The sequence below is a fragment of the Callithrix jacchus genome, chromosome 19, assembly GCF_049354715.1.
Source record: "Callithrix jacchus isolate 240 chromosome 19, calJac240_pri, whole genome shotgun sequence".
Lineage (NCBI taxonomy): Eukaryota > Metazoa > Chordata > Mammalia > Primates > Cebidae > Callithrix > Callithrix jacchus.
The window spans coordinates 52,571,824-52,597,891 of record NC_133520.1 but is presented as its reverse complement, the minus strand read 5'-3'; the positions used below and the strand labels follow the sequence as shown (position 1 = coordinate 52,597,891).

Below are 26,068 nucleotides of genomic sequence, written 5' to 3'. Positions count from 1 at the left end.
AATGTTGCATGTGGTATCACATACTAATGTCAATAAGATGAGATAATTATTGGGTAGAAAATAATAGTAACTGAATTTACTTTATACCCATAATACCTCCTGGGAGTTCTCAGGATGAGTTAAAAAACAGGAGGGAAGGCAGGACACCCTCTGAAAGCATTTCTTGGGCACAGTTGGATAGATGCCATCCTACCTCACTTCTGAAGAAGACACTTCTCTGTGCTCATAATTCTCACTGCCCATGTTGCATGTGGACCTAACTCAGCCTTTCAAGAGACTCATGAATTCTGAAAGGAGAGTAATGTCAGGGAACCCCCACCTGCCACCTGCTCTGGCTCGTGACATTGATCTTGTGGCTTCCCATCTGTTTACTCAAAACCTGAAATCACAATAACTATCTTTACTGAGTCTGAGTTTATTGCTATTATTATAAAAGCCAAGGAGCCTCCCAACAGCATTTCCTGGTGGTCAGATATCTGAGGTTTCACAATCAAACTTTTCAGAAACCAATGAATGTTTATTACAGAGAACACTGAGGACATTTGAAAGAAGAGAAAGAAGTATTACACTGAATAATGCTGCCTAGTCAAATACTGAATAGTTAAAACTCTGTTTGCAGGTGGAGGGACACCTTGCCATGCCACCCTTGGTAAGGATTCTTCTGGTGGTAGGTAGTCCTTATCATCTACGACACAAAACCAATGAGTCTACACATGTGGTCCGAAGCAACAAGTATTACATTATAACTAAAATACTATTTCATTTTATTTATTCCAAACTCTCCCACCCTCCCACTTTTTAACTTCAAGTGGCATTCTTTGTGACATGCATAGGTCAGAACCATAGGATTTGAAACCACACATAAGCTAATATTCTGTATTTTCATTTTTGAAATCTAAAAATTCTCATTATTCCATTCTCAGGAAGATTTCACCATTCCTGGATAGTTTTGATCTCTGTTCTATAAATAAAACAAAAAAATTATCTTTAAACCTGTGAGCCTGCCAATGCTTGGGATTGTGCTTTATGAATCCAGGTGTCTATCTGCCAATGAAGGAAAGGAAACTATGACTGCTTTTCAATGTCACTGGTTATCTGGACTGTGAACTGTGTGTTCAAAAGCTCACTTTCATTGTTTTTCTTATCTGGGCCCTTAAATAAATTTTCTTCTGCAATCTAACAATGTCAAAAATGAAGGTCCTAAAAGCAAGGCAGAAACGTTTAAGAAATATTTTCAACTGCTGGATCAGGCAATATCTGCAGACCTCCACGTTGAAGACATAAAAGATACAGCATATTTCAGTAACTTCACAGGAAATATAGATGAATCATGACATGAATTACATCCAAAATGAGCTTGTTAAGTATGAAGATTAAGATCTTAGTCTCAAGAGAAGAAAGACTGAGAGAGATTCAAATCTGTAACTTTTAAAAGCTAAAAATACCTGAAAGATAAGCCCGTGACTATAATTACATGCAGAAAAAGTACAGAGATTAGGTCTTCCAATATGCACTAGGAAGAGATGGGCAGTTACGGGCACTTTGCCATGCCACCCTTCCTGCAAATTAGAAACAAAATCTGATTGAGTCTCTCCTGGTGAGATTCTCTCTTCCCTAGGAATGCTCTAAGTTTTAAAGTTTAAGAGAAGAATATCAGTGCTTTCTGAGTTTTCTGCCTAACTCTATCTACACAGCTATTTAAAACCATCTGGAACCAACCTCTGCTCCAAGTTTTAAAGTGAAGTGATGTCTCTCTGAGAAGCTAAGAGAAACTACTGGGCAACTTCAAATATTCCTCATTTCTCACTCAAAGACATCTTCTGGGCATTAACACTCACACTTCAGCTTCCTGGGCTGCTCTAGTTTTTGACTGTCAAACTATACTTAAAGGTTGATCTCTTCTTAGAGAGGGTCTACAGAATGGCGAGAAACCAGAGAAAGAAGAGGATTATTAAAATCTGCCTTGAGTAGATCTTAATGGTGCAAAAGCGATACACACTTGGTAGAAATTATAATTCAAATTTTGAATTTTGAACTTTTCCCCAGCTAGTGATACATGGTATGACACTCTGTCACAATGCCGAACTGTGGCAGTGAGCCAGAGCTCCCAGTCAGCTGCGAGATTCCATGGGTAAATAACTGCTATTGTATGGTGAACTGTGTTGCAAGATGATTTTGCCCAACTAGAGGCTAACGCAAGTGCGCGGAGTATGTTTAAGGTAGGGTAGGAAATGCTATGACATTCAGTAGGATAGGTGACCATATACATGGTCCACTTACAGTATTTTCAACTTATGATGGGTTTATCTGGACATGACCCCATCGTAAGTCAAGGAGCAGTTATAATCACATAGGCGACTGTGGTAGTCAGAAGGCTGGGGAACTGGAGACCTCCAAACAACTAGATTCTGGAAGCTTAAACTTTCCATGGACAGAGGGTGAGAAATCAGAAGTTTTTAGGGGATTAGACATCAATACGAATTACTTCCAGCTTTCTGATTTACATTTTGTTAGTTCATCCATCAAGCCTAGAGAACTTTTTCTGAGTAGTTTCTTATGTATAGCTATTGGAGGAGATGTATCACCAAATAAGAAGATTTCTTTAAAGAACAGCTAATAGCAAGGGAAACTCTTAGTGCTTTTTCTAGAGAAGTAAAAAAGAAGACAAGTAAGGCAGTTTTCAACTAGGACAGTGAATGAATAGTGTCACTTGACTGTTTCCTAATTGTGCCTTTGAACACATTAAAAAAGGATACGGTCCTCCAGTATACAAATAGATAAACTACAGTGCATCTAGAAGATGCAATATTATTCAGCTGTAAAAAGAAATGAGCTATCAAGCCATGAAAAGACATGGAAGAAGCTGAATGCTTATTACTAAATAGAGGAGGTCAGTCTGAAAAGGCTGCATACTGTAGGATTCCAACTACATGACATTCTAGAAAAGGTAAAACCATGGAATGGCAAAAAGACTAGTGGTTGCCAGGAGCTAGAGGGGAGGGAGGGATGAAAAGGCAGAGCACAGAGGATTTTTTGGGCAGTGTAACTACTCAGAATGATAGTATAATGGCGGATACATGTCATCTTACACATTTGGAGAAACCCCCAGAATGCACAACACCAAGAATGAACCAGGGCCTTTGGGTGATGTTGACCTGTCAATATAGGTTCATTGATTGTAACACATGTACTACTGCCACTCTGTGAGAGCAGGGGCTTGTTGACAGCAGGGGAAACATATTGGGGAGGTATGTGGAAAATCCCTGTACTTTTTGGTGTGAACGTAAAACTGCTCTAAAAAGCATATACATATTTTTAAGCGAAGCTAAAAGAACAAAAAGACATACATCTTTCACATGGAAACAAAAATGAAGGGTAGAATGTAAGACCAACATAACATACAGAGAATTCACAAGCACACTTCAAACACTGTAATGAAATAACATTTGCGGGAAAATAGAGTTTTGTTGGTTTTACGAAAGCTTTTAAGAGGACATTAAAGTTGCCTATTTACCAAAACGGGAAAACAGCAGGTGAAATATTAGGAAATATTTCACACGGTTGTGAAGAAGGCATTTAAAGGTTTCTTCCATTTAGGTAAATGGACTCTATAACAGGCAGGTTACTGTGTTACTTAAAGAAGTAGATAAGAATTTTATAAGATAAGGTTCATTTCCAATCATGTTAAACATTAGAAACATTACTAGAATTTTGATTTCATTTAGCCTAGGAATTCTGTGTGTGTAAAACCAAGTTTGATTGGTTCTAAAGATAATATTTTCTGTGATGAAATAAAAAAAAAACCTTGGCAATGAATACATTTCTGATTAAATTCCCATTCTCTCTGTACAATTAAAAAAAAAAAACCCACTAAGTATAAAGGAAATTAGGCTGACTAACATAAGGAAAAAAGTGCCCTTAAAAAGTGGCATTAATGAAACCTTGACACTATATAAAAACCAAAGACTTTTAGGATTTGAAGGAAAATCGTCTAGAAATCATCAGGTTGACCTGTAACTAGTAAACTGAAGTAAGTGGGGACACAAGAGAACTCAAGTTATCTGCACAGGAACACAAAGCCGCCCACAGGTACAGCCCAGTCTATGAGGCAGGTCTCCCGAGGCACATGTGCCTCCTTCCCGTCTCCAGGAACTGAACTATACAAAGAGACTGAAGGCTAGAAAACTAGACATCCTCCTTGCCGCCACCCACTGAAAACCCAACTTCTTACATCAATTTTTTAAAATTAAATCAGGCTTTAAACATTTTTTTTTTCCCTTTACAGATATGATAGCGGAGATATGATACAGAAATCACTATTGGACTTGACAGAAATATCTAATATGAGTTTCTCAATTTCTTTCAAAATAAGTAGTGTTACCTAACTTTTTCAAAATGTCCACTCTGGGGCTTTTATATTTGAAAGTTATTTAAAAGAAAAATGCCAAATGATGCATATTTAATTAAAACAAAAACAAACTCCCAAACCATGCCACCCTCAGAGCCCAGTGAGGCAGGAGTTGTGTGATCAGCCCACCCTCAGCATTGGCCAGGGAGCGGCCAGCCCCTCACTTACTTCTCAGGCTCCCCATACTGGGTGCGGGGTGGGTCCGTGGAGGCAGTGTGCTGTGGTAGGGTGGGGTGGTGCTGAACAGAATGTCGTTGGGCAGGGCTTGGTCAAGCATGGAACTCCGGGAACTGCCAAAGGAGGACCCCCTCCTGTTGCTGCAGATGCTCTCATCAGACAGCGTGCGGTAAAGCGACCTCCTTGGAGACAGGTTCCCATAGAACGAAAACTAGGGTTTAAACAAGGGGAGAGAAGGGAACAGAGATTAAAAAACAAATGCATGTGGCTTGTTTGACCAAGTCCAGTGGTTTCACATACTACTGTGATAGCCTCTGAGTTTTCTCTGTGAGCTCAGGATTGCTAAACGCGGCATGCAGGTGATCAAGGGAAATGCACCAGGGCTTTGGTGCACTTATTAGATTTTATGTTTTCCTCCTTTGACATTCTATGAAATATTGCCATGAATTAGACATGCACAGCTTTATTAACTCTGAAATGTTAAATGAAACCTCCATATCCTTATAGCAGTGACAGTTCCTGGAATTAAATAAGGTTGCCATTTTAGGCAATAGTTATTCAAAGCCACACTTAATACTGGTTTGATTTTAATTTGAAATGACTACATTGTAATATTAGGCAATTTCTCTACCAATCAACTATATATGAGGTTCAATCCAATCTAAATAATAATAAGACCAATTTTGAACACTGGAGCTTTCTAGGCCACATAAACACATTTCAAAAAAAATAGCAGCAGTCGAATAAAGTCTTATTGTCCACTTAAAAGTATCACTTGCAAAAGTCTGTATAATTATTGAAAATTGAGTTACAGTACTGGATCATAACCAGACTTAAATGAATCATTAAAATTATTGTTGTGTTTAATTACAGATAGGGTAGGGAAAATTCTTACTAAAGAAACGAGTGGTCAAATACTCAAAAAAAGTTAAATCGAATGTGAATTTTCAACGACTTTCTTTGCATACCAAACCACATTCCTTTTAGGTAAACAACAGTAAAGCCAGAATGTTCACATCAAACAAATAAATGGCTATTTACATTTATGAATGCAGAAAGAAGTCTAAAAATATTCCTATTGTATGTGTTCCTTCCATTTTGTCAAGTCTTTCCACCTGATGAATGGTAACTGGAATGTATGTGAGCTACAAAGTTAAATTTACACTATGAAAAGAAGGTGATTTGTCTTAGAAGAAAAAAAACACGTCAAGAAGTTCAACCCTACAAAAAGAAAAGCTATTTACACTCTTCGTACAGCAGTCGGCCTTTGCACCCAAGCTTACACAGTATCATATACATGACTTAAGTTTTTTTTTAAAAAAAGACTCATTATGATGGAGTTCTTATGGAATTTCCTCTTCACACACCACCAGCAGGTTCTTCAGAACTTGATTACAGGCATATTAGATTAAAGCAGCTTTGCAGTATGTCTAATTAGTGTTGTTCTAAAAACACAATTAGGTTAACTGCAGAATTGTTTTAATATAGGGAAGACAGAAGCACAAAGACCTGCAGTTTATCCTGATCATGGCCCGTATGGCAACACCTGATTTCCTTTTCCCTTTTCATATGAACAAGAGGGAGTGCTGGATTAGAAGTGAGAGACAAGGACTCAGTTGCTGACTCTGGCACTAAATACTTATGAAGACTTCCTATTTCATCATCTGGGGCCTCAGTTACTTGGTGAAAGAAGTGACTGGGCTGAACTGCCTTTAAGTCCCTTTTAATACTTTGAATTGTTTAGCAAAGTGGCTGAGGAGACTGTAATAATGATGACACTAAAGCCAGTACGCAAGCTAACATTATCTAGGGAACACTACATTGTGAATGGCAAAGGTACGCCATTGAACTTGGGGTTGGTTTATAAGATAAAAGCATGGCCTTCCCTCTGATCTCTGCGTATCTCTAAATGGCAGCGTGCAAGTTCCAACCCTGTTTAAAATGCCCAGCAGACAGTGTGCTGTCTAACTCCAGTCCACTTCTGGAACAGGATTACATTTAAGGAGAGACAGCTTGGAGCAGAGGCTAGAGCTCTGAAACAAAAGTCAGGTGCTGTGAATTTTAACAGCTACTGTTCATGATCACTAGTTATGTCCAGGAGCTGTACTAGGCTCTTCACACATTACTTCTTATTTTCCCTGTAACTTCACAATTCAATTAATATGATCTCCTTTTTTCAGATGAGAGCACTGAGGTCAAGAGGCCAAGCCGCTTGCATAAAGTCAGGCAGTTAGGAGCCAGGATTCGAAGCTGGGCCAGCCTGATTTTAGTTGTATCTGAGATTTTAAAAACAGCCTTCTTAACCTCTCGCAGGCTCCCTTTACATACTGATAGAATCAAAACTGGCAATGGTCAGCTATGTGCAGGGGGTTGGTACGGTCATGAGCGATGAAGTGTGTGGGAATACTCTGGAAACCCTTGAGTTTCTTTAGACTTTTTTTTTTTTTTTAGTATTTCTGGTAACTTCAAAGCTCCATAAGTCACTAACCTTTCTTCGCCCCTCCTCCACTAAGGGGCTGTCAGGAAGCATCAATTTCAGAAAATCTTCTTTAGACAGAACATGTTGGGTCTCTGCAATGGCATCTCCCACTACTGTCTGATGCTGAGTTGCTGCAGACATGACATCCATCTCACTATACATCCTGTCGAAAACAATCAGAATGTAAATTAAGCCTATTTGTAAAGTGCCTGTAGTGGTAAGAATGAAAACCTAGTAACCAGTTTCAACAACCACAAATGCATACGAACAATTCTTAGGTCTTAAGTCAGTTCACTTTTGCTGCATTTGCTCCAAATTCCCATGCCATTTCACATTTGTGAAACGAGCTCAACTACAAAGTTAGATGTCTGAATAATTCAGAAACAAATCAGATCCCCAAAGCCCAGGATGAAAAAAAAACCACCACACAGCCAACGTTTAAAATACGGCTGTGTTTTCCCTTTCCTAATCTGTGTCAGAAAACACAGTTTCAATAATTCATCAGAGATTATCATATGCCTTTTGAAGCAACCCTTGTGCTTCTCAGAAATTTGAGAGCCTTTCTCTCGTGGCTGGACAACCAGAGCCCGATGGTACCCAAGGAGCAGAGAGGAAGCCACCCAAGGGAGCCCGGGATTTAAGAGTCATCAATTCAGTTGTGTGCTAAGCATGTTTTACTATCAGCAATTTCACAAAGCTGTTTGGACAAATAAAGCAGCTGTCTCCCTTAATTATCAGTATATAAAATCTATTTATAGACAACAAGAGTGTCAAGCTGAATTATTGTTTTCAGCTCCTTTACAGGGAGAAAACTGGGGAGTCATTCTAAAAAGGTTTACTCTGAAAATACAATCTGAGCAACCAAATATTTCGGAGGACACAGTAAACAGTCAGTGGTTGTACTGTCAGTGAGGCAAATGGTCTTGCCACACAACCTGAAACATAACACTCTAGGAATTCATAGCCCACAGCAGCAAGCTAGAGAATGACCCGAATGTTATTGCTGTGTGCCTCTGAGGTGACTCTTTATTCCAAAAGCTAGGCTATCTTGTCATTTCATGACAGCTCACTGGGAAATTACTAGAAGAAGAAACATATACAAACATGCTCGAAATTAAGAAGGATATCTCTAAATTCCTCTGCGGCTCTTGCTTTGTTCCTGGGGTAGGACTGGTTTCCCTGTAACTCTCAGTTCTTGAAGCACAAGCTACAGTTACAACATGAGCAAACAGTAGCTGTAAAAGAGGAAGCTTTTTGTAACTTTTACAACATTACTGAAGATTTGGTTGGTTTGTGGAATGGCATGACGTGAAAATGGGAGCTACAACAAGAACCCAAGACCCTGGAGAGCTTTTGCACTAAAGCCACATAAGGAAAACAAACCAATGCAGCTTTTATGACGAGTGCAGCCAAGAAGCACCCAGCGTTTGATCCTGAAGTGGGTTAGGTGGTGCTCAAGAGCTCCAGTCCGAATGTGATTTGGGAAAGATGCGGGGGGAAGAACTGCATGGATAAAAACATTATATCTACAATTATGATTACAATGTACTGTTTTAGTCTGTATGTGTTTCAATAAAAATCACTAGCTTTCTCTGCTAAACTAGTAATTTAAAGATGTTATCCAATGATGTGTCATAAATATGCTCCGAGGGTTTACTCTGTGCCAGTCACTGTGAGTAGAGCAGTAAGCAGGACATAGGCTTGCACAGGAGCCCAAGTCTGCGTGTGTGTGCATGTGGTGTGTATGTGTTGTGTGTGCTTTGCAGGCCGAGATGACTGATCCAGTGAGAAGTCACTGTAGGAAGTACCGGGCTAGCGAAAGCAGAGAATAACCCCTTTAGGAGGGTGCTGGTTGAGCTCAGAAACTCACGAAGGGCATTTAGGCAGAGGAAACAGCATGAATGGCTGCACAAAAGCCTGAGACCGAACTGCTCCTTTGCTTACATTATTTAAAAATGTAAGATGATATTATTAACAAAATTAAATTAATAGGAGGGCTTCCACAATACAATTTCGAGAAATAATTGGTCTATGTGAAACTTCTGGAGGGCACAACTGATTTTTTTTTTGGTGTACAATGAGACATAAATGTTCCTTAATTCTCCATGGTACAAATACGCTGTACTTGTCTGACTGTTTTCTAAGCATATCTTTCAGTGATCTGGTAAAACACTGCTTTGCTAAAACTTCAAATCTAGTTAGTGCAGTCTTGTATGATTGTCTTGTCTTAGAAACATTCTCTGTTGCTGCGCAGGGCCTGGGACGCCTGCTACATCTGCCAGGATGAGCTAGCACACTGACCAGGACCCCTGGTCTCGAATAGCAGCAGTGACCTCTGTGATGACAACCAGTCTGAGTTATCATCTCAAATCCTCCCCGTAAAATGTGAGTTAGGACAGAAGAACTTCTACAGCCAAGAACAAAAATGGGGACTGCCATTTGCCTTGCACATCACAGGGTCTCCAGGTGAGAAGCTCCAGCAGGGACATACTCTCAGTCTCCTCTAGTGTGCACAGACTGCGACTCAGAGACACCACAACCCTTTCTCACCTCACTCCTGACACTGCCTTGCTTTCACTGAACGTTAGTGCCAACAAACCAGCGTGTGAAAATGCATAAACCCTGGGCTTTCGCATGAAAACTTGTCCAAATGGGCTGCTTTCACACTTCCCTGACTTTCCAAGAGAGTCCTTCGCCTAAACATAGTACTATGGCGACATATAAAATGCTTCTAAAAATATTTCATGGAACTTAAAAAAGGCTTGGAATGAATTCCTGTGAAGCACTCAGAAAACTCTTATTAGATAGAAATACCAATGTATCATTCTAACATTTTCATTTATAATAAAAGGGATAGTTATCACTATGAAATTCCTTCCTAAACAAGTCATTTGCAATGATTGACATGATTTTTTTAACAAAAGATTACATGTTCAATTTAAGCACTAAAAGAGTTTTTAATTTAGAAGGCATTATCATACAAGCTGTATTTAAGACACAGAATCATTTTTAAGAGAAAAAAGTGATACTGGTTCACCAGCAAAGCGTACAATCTAGAGGCTCTCTCTGAAGAGCCATCCCAGCGTGGGTGCATGCCTTGCTCAGCACTACACGCCTGATGATGCTATCGCAGGCAGGTACAGCAAAGCACACAGATAGTTTAGCATCAGGATCTGTTCAGCTTCTTTATGATATAAGCAAAGAGTTACTTAGCCCCAACCAGCCCGGCTCTGCATTCTTGAAATGTGATTTCTTTAACTGTCTCTTCACAGAGGCATCAGCTTAGTTTTCACAAGTGTTATAAGATGGATTATCAGTATTTTAAAATCTTTTCTTTTTCAAACAGATACAAAGCATCCTTCCCTACATGACCCCTGCCACCTCAAACCTAACATCTAAAAGGAAAATTGGAAGTCATGCTAAAATTAAGAACCATACTTTTTTCTGTTAGGATGTCACTTACATGGCAACTTCAAGAAACATACAGGAGTCTGTGGGAATTCAAACTGCCTTTGACCTTGTGTATTTATAGAGAATCTATCCTCACACCTTCAGTAGCATATTACCATGACTTTTCCATTGCGAGCAGATTTGAATATAAAAGCAAAGAACACACATTTCTTTTCAATTTGTATGTAAAAATAAAGAAAAGAGAATAATTTTATAGAGGAATATAAACATCAACAATTCAAGAGTTTAAGAAAGATGTTTCTACATTATTCTTTTTTAGAATGTATTTCCCTTGGGAGGAAAATATGTTCGCTTAGTCAATTCCCACAGTAAAAAATACTGCCCAGAGAAGAATAGCCAACCACCCTACCCGGGACATTCAGTCACTTCTGGCTCCTCGGGCGGTGGGCTGCCTTCCGATTTCTTCCAGCCGATGACATACTTGTTCACTGCCCCTTGTCTGTGGTAGGGCTTGGACATGGACCCAGGAACCTGTTGTCCGCTGCTGTGCGACACGATGTAGACTTTGGATGAATCCAGAGACCCACTATTTTTTGAACAGTGAGCTGAAGGGCTTCCTGAATGGTGAGAGCCACTGAGGAGCAAAACAGACAAAAGCTGCAATACAAACAGATTTCAGCAGTGCTGGCACACGGCCAAATTCAGAGCCACAAGGCTTTACTCAAGTCTTTCTCCATGAGCAAAATCAGGCACAGGGAGGCAGATGGAGCCTTCTTTCTACCATGGAGCTTGCTAGGAAGCCTCATTTTACGGAGGCTAAGGTTATTCACATGTAAGTTGTATGCCTGTGGCAGGAAGGATGTTAAAATTATGGCTGGGGAAATCTGATAGAAAAATGGGCAACATTCCTAAACTGATGCTTCAAAAGAGGACATACTGAAATGGTGAATATGTTTATCAGAGAAGGTGCTTAAACTCAACTGTCACCAGGGAAATGCCAATGCAAACCATAATGGAATACCATTACATACTCACCACATAGGCAAAAATGAGAATGCCTGACAATACCCAGTGACCTAGTGCTACTAAGAACCGGGGCAGTGGGTCTTTACTACTGCTGGCGGGAGCTAAAAGTGCATGGAACAGTGTGAGCACTACCTATGAATGTGTGAGCACCTGCAGAGCTCACAATACAGCAATTCCACTTCAAGTGTATACACACAATAAACCCCTGCTCCATGTGCAACTGTAAACATGGAGCAACGTTAATTAGAAGCATTGATTTTAACAACTCCCCAATGGCAGCAATCCAAATTATCAGTAGTAGAAGGATATTCAGTTAATAACTATGAATGAAATACACGGAATACTGTATGAATGAATACACGGAGGCTACGGACGACTTGGGCAATCTCACGAACAATGTAGAGAAGAAGTAAGTTACAAAGAATACAATGATCATGAGCCAATTTCTTAATCAAGTTCATAAACAGGTAAAACTAAACAACATGTCATTCAGGAAAATGTAAAGAAAATGAGGGGATGATTATCACAAAAGCCAGGTCAGTGGCTACCTCAAGGGAGAAGAGAAGGGGTTGTAATTGGGTAGGATGCAGAGAGCTTCCAGACACAGCAATGCTCTAGTCCTTAACCTGGCGGTAGTTACAGGGGTGTTTGCTGCATTATCATATGATACAACAGCAACAATACTGAAACAGACAGAGGCCCTAAAAACAATAAAAATTTTCAAGGTTAGTAATTAAGCTAAGGCCAGAAGGACTACCCACCCCTGGCTGACTGAGAAATTAAGTGGACAATATATCCACCACCAGAAATACCTTTTCCTTAAATTAGAAAGATCAACAATATGTTTTATGAAAAATGAATATAAGTTACTTCATAAATATGAAAAAATTTAAAGTTTAAATTATATTTCTAATTTCAGCATTCAGAAAGGCAGGCGGGCTTCACTTTCAGTAAACTTGACACGTTGAGTGCAACGCAAGGATTCTGGGTCCCAACACCAGCTCTGTCCCTTACCCCTGCAAGGCCCTGGGAAAGCTTCTTAACCTCAGTTTTCCCATCTGTAAAATGAGGATAGTAACAGTATCTACCTCCGAGGGTTTCTCTGAAGATTATCTGAGTTAGTATTAGTGAAGCACTTAGAACAGTGCATAGCATAGGGTAAGCATTATATAAATATGTAGTTATAGAAAGCGACCCAGGAGATGACTATTCGCGAGTAGGAGTCTTTTCTCTTGAAAGAGCTTAACACAAGGTTCCTGAGGTAGCAAGCTCCCCAGTATGCTGAAATACAGTCTGACTCTGAAGCCCCAGGAGAGCACAGACCTTTTCTGACACACGTATAAAGCAAGTATCACAAAAGACGAAGAAAGTATGAAAATAAGAATGATATTAAAATGAACCTTTTGTAGAGGTTCAAGAGGAAATAAAGAAACAAATGACCCATTTTTGAGGTCTCTGCATTCTGGAAAACAGTGTGGTCTTAAATAAAATTAAACAACAAACAACACGCCTCATCCACTCCTATGAAGTGACTTAGCTGCTGGTGGATGGTCTGGTGCCCTTGAGTAGGACGGGCGGGTCCCTCCCTCTGGGCACTAACTGTGGGCCTCAGGAAGATGCTGCACTGCCTCTCCAGTGACATCCACACATGGAACAGCAGGTCGAGAGAACAGTAAAGCATAATGACCAAGGCGACCTGAGGAGTAAGCAAGTGATCAACAGGCAGGAAGAACAGGAGCTAATGGACTCTTCCCATTCACTGGGTGCACGCCAGTTAGGGAACCCTGACGTGAAAACTCCACGTCTAGGCAACGGGCTCTGAAGCCCTGGATGTTATTTTCTCTTGTACTGTGAAAAATTTCAGAACTACAGAAGAGATAAAGAATAAACATCCACATACCCTTTGTCTAGATCCACCAATTCCTCTCTGAATCATCTGAGAATTCGTTGCAAGCATGAAGACATCATACTCCTACATTTCAGCATTTATTTCCCAAGAATAAGGACATCTCCCCACAGAGTTAACCAAGTGATGGCACGTACAGGACATCGGGCATGAATGTGATACTGTTATCTAACAGAGAGTCCACATGCTAGTTTCCCAACTGTCCCGATAAGGCTTATGGCCTTAGTTTCTCCATTAAGAACCTGATGAGAGACTGCACTGCCTTCCACTGGCTGTGTTTCTCAGGTATTTCAAATCCTTTCATGATCCCTGAGATGTTTTGTTGCCTGGGACACTCAAAATCATGGTACAGTTAATATGCTGCATGTGTGGAGGTTACGCACCTTCCCCCTTAAAATGACCAAAGTGTACACTTTTGAAAATGTATCCGTAGTGATAGTGCGACCACAAACTATGTATTTTCCATTTGTTTTATAACATTTTCTAAAAATTAGGTTTCATCAAAAATGACTTTTATCCCAACTGTAAGATATTCAAAAGTTAACTTGAAGAAATAATGTACAGAATCCATTTGATGAGGATGCGGTACAATTCCTCGGTTAGTAACAGTCGTATCATCACAGAAGTGTTCCCTGAAGCTGATAAACATTCTAGAATGTTGCCCACAAGCTTCTCACGAATCCTTTCCTTCTGGACTAATGTTCTCCTTTCAGAGTTATACTGCTGACAGCCAATCATCTGTACCAGGAGGAAGGTATGGTGTCATGAGTAACGATAAACAATGCAACATCGTGTGTGCCATTTACAGGAGAATTCAGAACACCGGGTTTGCTTTTGCAGTTGATTTTCTTCATTTTGCAAAGCCTTAGTTAGGCTAGCATAAGCACTGCTTTGTATGAGCTCTTATCTAAGTGCCCTGCCCTAGAAGAAAGAAAAAAATATGTTTGCTGAACTAAAAGAACTGAGCAGCAGGAGAAAGCAGGCTAGATATATGCCTGTCCTGCTTAATAGATGATTCCTGTTCACCTCCCTTCTTCCTCACAAGAGTGTAACTTGTCTTAAAGAGTTTTAAGTCCTCCCTTTGCCTCCTTAGTACAATCTTGGAACCATGCCATATATACAGTTCTGTACTTATTTAACTCCCGGGTGGCTGCCAAGGAATGCGTGTGTGTGCGCCTGGGGCTAGAGGAGGCTTGCTATGGTGTTGCGGTGAAAAACCAGAGTTAAAGAATTAAGAGTACACCATATGCTGACCGGGGCTCCTGACGTTGTGAACTGGGAATGATGGATCCCACATTCCTCCTATTTCCCTAGGTTACCCAGGCACTGGTTTATTAACTCCATCAATAAGCATTTATCAAGCACTTTTCCTAGTTCCTTCCTTCATTCAAAACACATTCAGATGCCTGCCATGTGCACAGAACTGTACTAAGTGCTGTGGATACAAGCAAACAAGACAGGCCATGACCCTATCAGCTCAAAACACAGATGCTCCAGTGAGGACAAGGTAGCAACATGTGACCTTTTCATGGAAGGGAATACGCAGTAAACACAATCAATTTCAGCTGCGGGTGGGGGGCGGGGGTTGCTGTGATGAAAATTACAGGCCAGGGGCACAGAGCACTTGGAGGCAGAAATGTGGCATCAGCCAGGATGGTCACCCATGTCAGTTCCTGAAAGTTTATTCTGCTCTGGTTACCTGGGCTACCTGCTCCCAGTCACAACCCAGGTCCTCCAGCAGTAGGCCTCAGCTCCAAGGGGACTGGGACAGAAGAGGAAAGTACGGGGCTGAGGGAGCATTCCTCATGGCCGCCCATGCCCCACCTCAGGCTTGGCATTTCAGAATTCACAGAATCTCTGTGTGACTTGATAGCTTGGCCCCTTGTGCTCTAATGAGTCACCTGCCTTTCACTCAGCACACAGAAAACAAGGCAAATGCTATAAATCCTATCCCTCCTCCTCGCCTCCTGTGCAGGTTGGAGGGCAGGCAAGAGGAAGTATTAAAAAGATTCCATTCAATGACTCAATTCCACGCTGAGCAAAAGCCTAGGATGCAAGTTGAAATGTGGCTTCAAAGCCACCATCAACAAAGAATTACAAGAAAAGGACAGTCAAGTGGTAAAGGATTCCACTCACTCAGTATTTATCGCTTCCACAACAGCTGGGCCACATTCAATGTAGAGTGGCGGAAGAAAGTAAAATCAATCAGAAATCCAATCTAGCGCTTTCATATACTTTCTAATAGTCTAGCCCATTGAATTTGTGAATGGATAAGGTAGTCAAGAAAATCCATTTCAAATGCCGGTGAGTATCCCTACCAAATATCAACAAATGAATGTACTCTGAAGGCAGTCTCCATAGAAATTTTGCTTGATAATAATACAAAACTCTATTTGTGATGCCAATGACATCTGTCCGAAAAGGTATCATAAAATTGGCTATTTTCCTCATCATCTCAACTTTGAATTAGATGTTAGCAGGCTGTACAATCCTGAGATAGTTTCTACAGTATGACCACTGTTCCTGAAATTAAGCCAGGAATAATTCAGATAACCAGGTTCACTGATAATCCCTAATTATTATATCAGTTATTAGTAGTACTAAAACTATTTTAAGTCAAATTATTAAAAAGAGCTGGTAAAAAGTAGTAGGAATGTCTGTTTTGAAAATAATTTTCATATCCTAAGCTCCCTCCACCCCAGCAAACAGAAGAAGAGTACATGGTGGACACATATGATTTCTACTCTCTGGTGTCCATTCCTCCTCCTCCAAGACAAATAATGCCCTGCTTCTCTTCTGGGAAAGTGGCTGCATTTGCCATTCCTTAGCTGCATGGCTTGGGTGAGAGGGAGTGACCCAGGCCAAGCTGAGGGCTTCGTCTGCCCCCTAACCACATGATTAGAGCTAAGAACACGTGAGGAGATATGGAGGTGGGGGTTTGGCTTTGGAGAGGGCAGAAACCTGTTTCTTCTGCAAAAACTAGAACCACTTTCTTACTGTGGACAGAGGAGCATGAGTGTGGGAGGTCTGCAGGTGACACAGCTGTTTCCAGCCAAGAGAAGAATGCTGAGATTTTGGGAAATGGTCAGGTGGAGTGAAAGGAAGGAGACAACCTGGTCCTGAGCAGTATCATTTTGAGCTGCTGGGTCAAACAGAACCTTGAAAGTGCTGGACTTATTGGTTACATGAGCCCCGATAAGACTCTGGTTGCGTGAACCAATCAGCATGGAGTTTTCTTTAACTCGTAATGTAAAGGTCCCTGAATGACACTCAGCATCCCCTAGCAATGGTGGGGTGAGGCAGGACTCTGAAGGGGAGCCTAAGGAACATAAAAAGCCTTTCACCGTGGCCGCTACAGCTCTGCCCTGAGCACCATCATCTGGAGAAATGCTCCCTCACGGCTCTAGGTATCTGGAAAAAATATTCCCATTCTTAGTTCATCTGACTCTGCCCTCTAGCAGTTAGACTCTGCCCTCCAGCATTCTGGGCAGGAGTCAAAGAGTGACTTGGAGCTGAATTAGGGAAGGCCTTGGACACAAGCAGAAAAATGATATTGGTAGTTGCTGTAAATAAATTCTGTCCACGGCCAAACTCAATAAATGCATTTCTTTGCCCTCTGCCTAGTCTTTGAAAGTGAACAGAAATCACAAATCAGGTATTTTAAAACTACCGCAGAGTAAGTATGTCAAACAGGAGTTTAAAACTACTCATAAGCAGATAATAAACAACTACACTTAGAGTACTTAGCACACAATTCCTTTACACTTATCTAGTCCTTACTGAATGAACCCCAGCTGCAGAGCTGAACACACTTTCACTGTTACACACATGATCTCAGGTCTCCCCTGCTGTCGGGGCTGTAGGAACAGGGAGGAAGTATGTGCGTGCCCTCATGGCAGGGAGCTACATGTACTCCATGCACATGCTGCCCTCATGGCTTCCCGCTACAGTCTGAAGATTAGTCAGTGCCACCTCTTCTCCAAAACATGTAGGGACAACAGGTTGAATTAGGGAGAGACATAAGTGGCCTGACTAGCGCATTTAATATCTCTATTGACTTTTTGCTCAAACTTAAGGATATAGGGGGGGTATAAATCACAAACAAGGGACTTATTAACATGCAAACTTTCACATTTTCATATTGTAGAAACAAGACTCCTTTCCTCTGATGTCAGACAGCTGGGAAAATAGCAAACCTACCTTATGCCCCTACTGTTTATATTTCAGGCTTCTGCCCTATCCCAGCAGGCAGGGCCAAGGTGGCACCAGCAGGTACTACTCTGCAGTGCTGCAGGGCTTACCTGGAATGAGAGGATATCTCACTGAGATCGCCCATGCTGCCTTCTGCAGCACTGCCGGCAGAGATGGCGGACGCGTAGCCATGCACAGAGTACAACTTGGCCGGCTCGTCATCAGGCCCCGAGACATCAGCAGTGTCAGCCCACTGCTCAGCTCGGCTGTGGATCAGGGATCTGCTGCCCGCCAGGTGCACAGGGCCGAGAATGGTGGCGGGCATGCACGGGGCCGTGTCAATGCCACTGTCGGTGGAGGCCCCTTTGATGTAGGTCAGCCCCAGTAATTCGGGATCCATCAGGTCGCCAGACCCAAAGTGCTTGTCATCACTGTTGCTGGAGGTGTTGCTGGAGAGCGTGTTGCTGCTGGAGTGACTGGAGCAACTTTTATCCCCAATCTTGAGAAGAAAGAGGAACAGAGAGCCTTCAAGTGAATCCCGAACTCTGCTGCTTCTCTCCCTGACTCACAGAGCTACAAGCCAGGGGCTCTCACCCGAATCCTTTCTACTCACTCTGCAGTGTGGGCAATGACAGCACTTCCTTTTTCAAAAACAACCTGGTTTTGTGCAGAAGTCTCTAATTCATACTCCCTCCCATAATTTACCTAAGTTAAATGGGTATGTTTATTTAATTATTTGTGCACGAAGCACAAAACTATGGCCACAGTGTCACTAGCAAGAAAATAGTAAACCAAGGTTATATAATCCAGGACGGAATATGGAAAATTAATACAGGAAAGAGAAGAGCCACTTATTAAGAAAATGCTTTTATGACAAATCACAGTGCCAGCTTTGAGTCTGGGCCAGAAGATGCAACTCCAGTGACAAAGGTAGGACTTTCTGGCTAATCTAACCCTCTCTGTGCTTGTAATGCTGAGCTTATGGGATTCCTGTGTGAAGCAAATGGGACAACACATGCAGAAGCACTTTGGCTGCTGCAAACCTCAAGGTAAACACAAGCTCTCTCTCTGAGACAGCCCCAGTCAAATTATTTCCCAAGCCTTTAAGAGATGGGACTCCCTTTCAAGTAAACAGGTCTGAAGAAGAGTCAATGCTTGGTGGGGCGGGTCAGGGGGAAGGGTCTCCAAAAGACAGAAAGCAAATAGAATAGAAGAAATGTCCCTGTCGGTACAATGTGTTCATACAGACATGGCCTCTCTTCAGTCTGGGAAAAGCAGTAAGATCTGAAGCGTCAGCAAAGGGCTTTGGCGTCATCGGAATGAGCCATGCTCTGGTAGATTTTAAAGCAGTTTGGTCTTATCTTTTTTCATTCCATCCTATCAGATCCTTAAGCAAATCACCTTGACCTTTTCATCATATACTGATATTCTCCACACTATGCCCACACCTGGAACCCTCTGCTGAAACCAATAATGAGAACACTGTGAAGGTGGATTTAAATAGATATGGTGAGGCTGACTCAAGACAAGACAGCGGTCACAGCTGAGGGAAGAAATGTTGCATGTGTTCACTAAGGGACAACTGCAAAGCTGGCTGATGACACATTAAGATACAGGAATGATATCAGTTAATTCAGGACCTTATAAATTATCTTCACCTGCAAATTTTAAAAAATAAGCCACTTTAGAATGTTGTCTTTATTTGTGGTAACTCATCATTCTTGTGTCCGCATTTAAATGGAAGTTTCGTTTCATTGAGATACAGTCTCCCTGGAGGCTCACCTCCTAGGGTTTCTTCAAGGGGTAAACATGGCAACACATGCAAAGGACTGAGAACTACCATGTGGGCGCTGTGCTACCCTGACATGTGAGATAGGTGCCTGTGGCCGTGAGTATTAAATTGTCTGTGACTGTAGAGTAAACAGCTACCTCTGGGCAGAGTTCCTCTGACCACACACACTGCTTAGCAGTTTCTGCTTCTGTTTTGTGCCACTAAATTGGTAAGTGGTTAACAGATTACAAAAGGGAACACGATTTAGTAACTACTGCACTGGATATTGAGGATCAAAAGGCTGAGGATATAACTTGGGCTTTGCTACGAGTTTGTTGTACAACCTTTCTTTGGGTCCTTTATAAATCAGGAAGATAGTTTCCTTTTTTAACCTCACCTCTAAGAGCCCTGTGAGGTAATGTGCTCTTGAGCATCCCCAGGAAGCAGGCTGTACCACTGTGTGCCGAGACAGCAGTCCTGGCCGGGTGACTGAAGGGCTTATGAACAAAGGACTTACGTGAGAAAGCTTATTGGGGGAATCTTTGCAACTTCCATCTTTCTGCAGAGCTCTTTCTTTATAGGAACTCAGGACCTTGGAAGGAGGGCCATGCCATTTGGTTTCTGTCACATAAAGAGAAGGAGCTGAACTTCCAATTTCCAGTGTTAACAAAAGAGTAAAGAAAAACAGAAGTCGGACAAATGGTTAGGGAAACAAACCAGGCTTGTGGTTCTAGGAATTTCTGGTCTTACCAATAGATATGCCACAAAAATAGACAGAACCACCACCACATCTGTTTAATTTCTGCAGGTACCACAACCACAACTAATCGTGGCCACACCCTCTCCTGCATCTGAAGTCCCAAGCTGATCACCTCAGCCTGGTGCACATAGGCTGAATGAATGAATGAAAAAAATGGATGAGTGATGGACAGGGGGTCAGGGAGGAGGAAAGGGGGGCAAGGGAGGTCAATTTCCAGGAGATCCATATTACCCGGGTGCCTGCTTGCTTCCATGGAGTCTTCCCTCTCCCTGGCTCCATCACATTCCAAAGGGCCTGAGCCCTGGTGTTCGAGCAGTAGAGGGGACTGGCACCTGAAAAGGACACAGATCTGAGCCTGTCCTTTCTCACCGTGCCACCTGCCAGCAAGCACATGGGAATGTAGGCTTCCAAATGGGATACATGAGGGAAAGCCCTATTCAGGAACTGTTTTTTTGGCAAATGAAAATGCAAATTGCCAGCTCAGCCTCGCCAGAGAAGCTAAAAGCATCCAAAATTGTGGGATCCGGTTTAACCAGAAGGTCAGTAAAAGCAGCTGGATGATAGCCATTTATAGACAAAGGCAGGTGCTGACACCAGGAGGCTGAAGGACTGACTGTCCAGGATCGGACAATGTCCCAGTAAGCTAAGTAGGAGGTCGCTTTTTACCTTATGCCTAGAATACATGGCACTGATATATCTTTATATTCAATTTTTCTTAAGAAAGAAAAGGGGCTGGGTGTGGTAGCTCACATCTGTAATCCCAGCACTTTAGGAAGTCAAGGTGGGCAGATCATGAGGTCAGGAGTTCGAGACCAGTCAGACCAACATGGTGAAACCCTGTCTCTAATAAAAATACAGAAATTAGCCAGGCATAGTGGTGTGTGCCTGTAATCCCTGCTTCTCAGGAGGCTGAGGCAGGAGAATCACTTGAACCTGAGAGGTGGAGGTTGCAGTAAGCCAAGATCGCACCATTGCACTCCAGCCTGGTGACACAGTGAGGCTCCATCTCAAAAAAAAAAGAGAAGAAAAAGAAAGACTACATTCGAGTAGGCTTTGTTTTATGAAAACCCTAAATATGAAAGAAATAAATAGAAGAAAACTTATTCACATTACAAAGTGATCCTTATTTACAGAATTCTGGTTTAAGACCCTGGTTTATAGAAAAAGCCAGAAAAGGTTTTTCTATTTATACAAAAAAAGAAAAAAACAGCATCAAAACCACTTCTCTTAAAACACAGTATAATTTAGAAAGTTGCTTGACTGCAACTTTTAAGAACTAAATCTATTATCTAAGGGGAGAAACACATATAACTCAGACTACAAATGCAGAGAAAGTTCCCTGTGCACCTGCAGGAGCAGTGATGTAAGCTGCTCCTCACAGCAAGGTCCTTCCCACTGACGGGCCATTTTCTCCTCTCAATCAGTGCAGCCAGCTCCTAACTCCAACCCAAAGCAGTGTGCCAAGTCACAGTGGCCCCGGCAGACCACTCCTCAGGAGCGTGCCCGGACGCCATGCTCACTCTTCTTTTCCCAGAGGTGGTGGGATTGGCCAACTCAGTGTCTTTGTTCACAGAAGTCCTCAGGCTCTGCCTGAGCTGCTGGCTCCTGGAGACTGCACGGATCCTACAAAGGACATTTCTCAGCTAGGTGTGCTGGGGCAACCTCCCAGTGCTTCTTGGACAGGAAGCAAAAAAAGCCAAATGCTAAACTTGCTTCTCTGATTTTGAGTGGTCTTTCTCATCAGCAATTTAAGTCCGGGGCAACTAAGCCCTCATATCCTTAATTTTCATGTTCTGAAAATCTTTCCTCATCAAAAAGGAAAAAACAAAAACAAAAAACAAAAGGCCAAGAACACAGACAGGTGAGCACTACATATATAGTAATAATGAGCTTTCTAACCTGGACAAGTCACTTGTTAAAAGCATGTCTGGCATCTGCTTATTCCCTAAATGGCCCCGGGTACAGCAGGCGCACAGTAAACGCTTTTGAATGAGTCACAGAAACATGTTCCTCCCAGCGGATAGCAGTAAAGTAAAAATGAGTGGTACCCGTCGTAGCCCACTTGTGGTCTCCAGGGTCCGCTCCCGCCAGGTCCAGGGTCGCTGGAGGATGACTGGTTGCTGGGCGAGCTTCTGAAAGGTTGACTAGAGTCATTAACAGGGCACTGAACTATCTGCCAAGCCCCTTGACCTGGCCTGTTTTGTTTCTCAAATAAATTTACTTTGAGAATGACAAAGAAAAAGAAGAAAAACATACTGCCATGTAACGCAGAATCAACACGGAGAAATAAAAAAGAATCGGTGATGGCGGGGAGATCAGGTGGGTTAGGACTGGCAATTTGTTCTGGGAAAGAGAGGACAGGACAAGCCTGCACTGTCTAAAGATGTAGAGCACAGACTGATTCCCTCCCAGAGAAACAAAGAAGAACAGCAATACAATTCTTGAGAATACAGAATCATGAAAACATTACTAATTCTTATTATGTGAAATATAAAACAAGTCAACGTTTTAGTTCTATACTGAAAACTTATGCAGAAAGATAAACCTAAATTTGGCAAAAGCATTTATTTTCACACATCTCTTGAGTGTAATCCTATTTATCTTTTTTTTCAGACATGCAAAAATGAAAAATACTCATGAAAACTCACTTGATGAAGATGTGCTTGCCAAGTTTCCCTTTTGCTACTAGAATACTTCTGGTTTTTCCTATAATTTACTTAAATTAGAATTACTTAATTTTACCTTAAATAAATTTTAATTTAATATAATTTACTTAAATCATAATTGTTTAAATTTACTTAAATAAGGGAGGTTCTTCAAACTCCCTTCCTTCTGCATGTTGCTTACTGTCTGCTGCCTTTTTACCAGGGCTATCTATGTATATTTCTTTGAATATGGGAAGGTTATAAACTCAGCTGACTTTTGAGTTAGGAGACCCAGAGCCAAGATGATTTAATGTCAAATTAAATTAACACCATTCCTGCCTTCACTCTGGAAAAAATAAATTGGAGAAGGTAGAGGATGACCACAATGTTTTAACCTTATCACTTAATTCTGGTTAACATTTACATAAGCTTACTAAGTGCCAGGCCCAGTTCTAAGCATTTTATACATTGACCCATTCAATCTTCAAAATTTCCTGCTGTCATCTGTCAGGTGAAGAAATTGGAGATTCAGAGCTGATGGTACCAGGCCCATGGTTACAGCGTATCAAGTGAGTTAGAGCTGTGATCCAGCCTGGCCCCCAGTCCACGGTCTACCAGACCAGAGCCTGACACGTCATAATTGAGAAAACTCATGGCATCGCCATGGCTTACATGCCACATAAAAGTTAAAAGGAGTAGGAATTTACCACAGTAAGAAGTTTATTATTTTGTTCTGTTAAAATGATCTTGCAAATTAGGCATCTGAAAACTCTCACCAGTTTCTAATGCTATTAGATTTAACCTTTAAATAAATGTATGCACTCTTTCTTCGAAAAAATAATTTTAAACTCAAAAGGAGAAAGTCTTAATGATCTGGGAACCTCTTAAAGTATTACTCCCATTATGATGATATTTAAGCACAGATTGTTCAGTTTTGTTTTATTTATACTCAAACCTGTTCACACTTTTTCTAAAGGCTCCAGTAGAATAGTTTCTGGGGTACCTTTCCCATCTTGGGAAGCCAGTGGACGTGCAGGAAGGATACTAGATGAAAAGGAAAAGCTGTGGCCCTGGTGGGCAGGACCTGCATTTTGCCAGCACCATCTTGGGGCCAGGAGAGTACCCGACCCCAGGTACCACCGTGTCTGGGACCTGCCCTGCTACCCTGCTTGCCAACTTGTTGTGAACAAGCTAACTCAGAAGTGACCAAGCCAAGTGAAAAAATCTTCCCTACAACGTCAAGTTCTCACCTCAGTGATTTACAAGGGCCACCCCTGAGGAAACGAAACCAGCATTACCTTGTGCCATCAGGCAGCTTCCGGTCGAAGGAGGTGCTTCGAGGAATGGCGGCCTGGGCCTGCTGGAGCAGCTGTTGGCACTGCAGCCGGTCGGGCGTGCCGGGGATGGGGGACGCTCTGGAGAGGGGCTGCAAGGCAGGGGTGGGCACCCGGTGCCATGTGGTGTTCCTCCTGAAAGGGGTTTTATACTCGCAGGGGGTGCCTTCGCTGTCGAGTTTATATTCCACCATGGGGATCCTGCAGAGCTCTGAACACCCTCTGTTGGGCCAAGAAGAGATGGTGAGAAGGGAGGCTTGCAGCTGAGCCGTCAGCATGGCTTACTCATAGCTGCACCCATCAACACACATCACGCAGCGTGTGCCTCTCCCGGCTCCAACTCAATGATGCAAAGCGATCCACCCTTAGGAGCATCTTACCTATAATAAAACCACATTCCCACACTATTCAATTCCTCTTCTGCCAGCAATGACTGAGTCTAGAAATAAGAAAGGCTGCTTGTGGCTTTTTTCCTGGCTGCTGTACAGCCACACATCATCTATGCTGGTACCTGTTAATACAGCTGCATTGTTATCAAAATGCTCAACTACCGTGGTTAAGGAGCTGCTGTCCCAAGACCCCCAGTACAACTAAAAAAATTAACACCTGGCACAGCAGAGGCCTCCAGGACTTGTAAGTTAAATATTTTAAATATATTTCTGAAGAAAACAACTACTATCTATGATAATTAGAAATCAGAAGTCTCCAGAGACTATAACACCTTGTTCACAGCTACTCAGCAGGACCAAGACTAGACCTGTGGTCCTCACATTCACTACCAGGCACCCTACAAATAAGACCCCCTAAGCAAATGTTCATTGCTTTTAGGGGTGATGGAAATGTCCATTATCTTGCTTGTGGTGACTATTTCACACACAGGCCAAAACTCATCAAACTGTATGCTTTGTATATATGCAGTTAATTGTGCATCAACTACACCTCAATCAAGTTGTAGAAAAAAAATCTTATTAAATAGAAAGAGAAAAGCTTCCTTTTGTCTGATGCTTTATTCTTCAAGAAAGCCTTTGGTTAAATGCAGCATAACCAGTTTAGTGACCAGAAGTACTAAGCCACGTCTGTGTTCAACATACAGGAGCTGGTGGAGTCTAAGGTCTCTGTCTATAGTTCCTCCTTATTACAAACTCGCACGAGATTTATTTTCCTGAAAACTTCATTGTCTCCCTACTGTCTTTCGGGAACACCGTGTGCCTGGCACTGGCTTGCCCAACCCAGTCCCTCCAGAGTCACACTGCCCACCCAGCAGCTGCCAGAGTGGCTCAGAGAGACACTCAGAGGCCTCTGCACACCTGAACACAGTGATTTCACTTCATTAATTTAAATTTAAAAACGGATGCTCTGATTCACTTTTTAAGTGTTAGAATAACTTGTCTATGTGAATCTATGTTTTCAACTTTAAATTTTATGAAATATAAACACAGCAAGTACTTGGGATATAATTTAGTTTCTGATTTGAGATGTGCTGTAAGTGTGAAATGTGCTCCAGACTGCAAAGACCTAATACAAAAAATAACGTTAACTATCTCATGAATAATCGTTGAACCTTTTTTGGATGTTGGTAGTATTTTGGAGATATAAAGTTAAAATATATTACTAAAAATAATTCCACCTGTTTCTTTTTTCTTCTTTAAACATGGCTGCTGGAAAATCCAGATGGAATCTTTACATTGGACAGCGCTCCTGTAGAGGAACCAGCCTCCAGCCCCACCTCCTGGCAATCACATCTCCCAGTGTGACCCAAATCTCAACTCAAATCTTGCCTTCTCCACAAGATTTGCTGACTATGCTCACAATGCACAGGATGGCAAGTAATGATACAATTTTTAAAAAGGTGTGCGCTCTGCACAGAAGCTCTGACAGGTACAGGCCCATGTGCAGAGAGTGGTCCCTCACCACTGCAGGAAGGTACCTTTCTTTCTTTTTTTTTTTTTTTTTTGTTCAT

At 41.9% G+C, this 26,068-nt stretch overlaps 1 protein-coding gene across 13 annotated transcripts in view; it reads right to left on the bottom strand.

Annotated features, from left to right (window-relative positions):
- SIPA1L2 (signal induced proliferation associated 1 like 2) overlaps window positions 1-26,068 on the bottom strand; it is a 233,577-nt gene that overhangs the window by 20,635 nt on the left and 186,874 nt on the right. For 8 of the 13 annotated variants that reach the window (XM_035281006.3, XM_078357316.1, XM_054248189.2 and 5 more), the window contains 8 exons: window positions 24,073-24,330; window positions 22,178-22,261; window positions 20,361-20,461; window positions 19,887-19,990; window positions 17,709-18,097; window positions 10,885-11,109; window positions 7,074-7,227; window positions 4,577-4,796 (listed from right to left, as the gene is read on the bottom strand). In XM_035281006.3, coding sequence (XP_035136897.1) covers window positions 4,577-4,796; window positions 7,074-7,227; window positions 10,885-11,109; window positions 17,709-18,097; window positions 19,887-19,990; window positions 20,361-20,461; window positions 22,178-22,261; window positions 24,073-24,330 — 1,535 coding nt within the window. The remainder of the gene's footprint in view (window positions 1-4,576; window positions 4,797-7,073; window positions 7,228-10,884; window positions 11,110-17,708; window positions 18,098-19,886; window positions 19,991-20,360; window positions 20,462-22,177; window positions 22,262-24,072; window positions 24,331-26,068) is intronic. The other 5 variants (XM_078357320.1, XM_078357315.1, XM_078357318.1 and 2 more) reach the window with 2 other exon arrangements.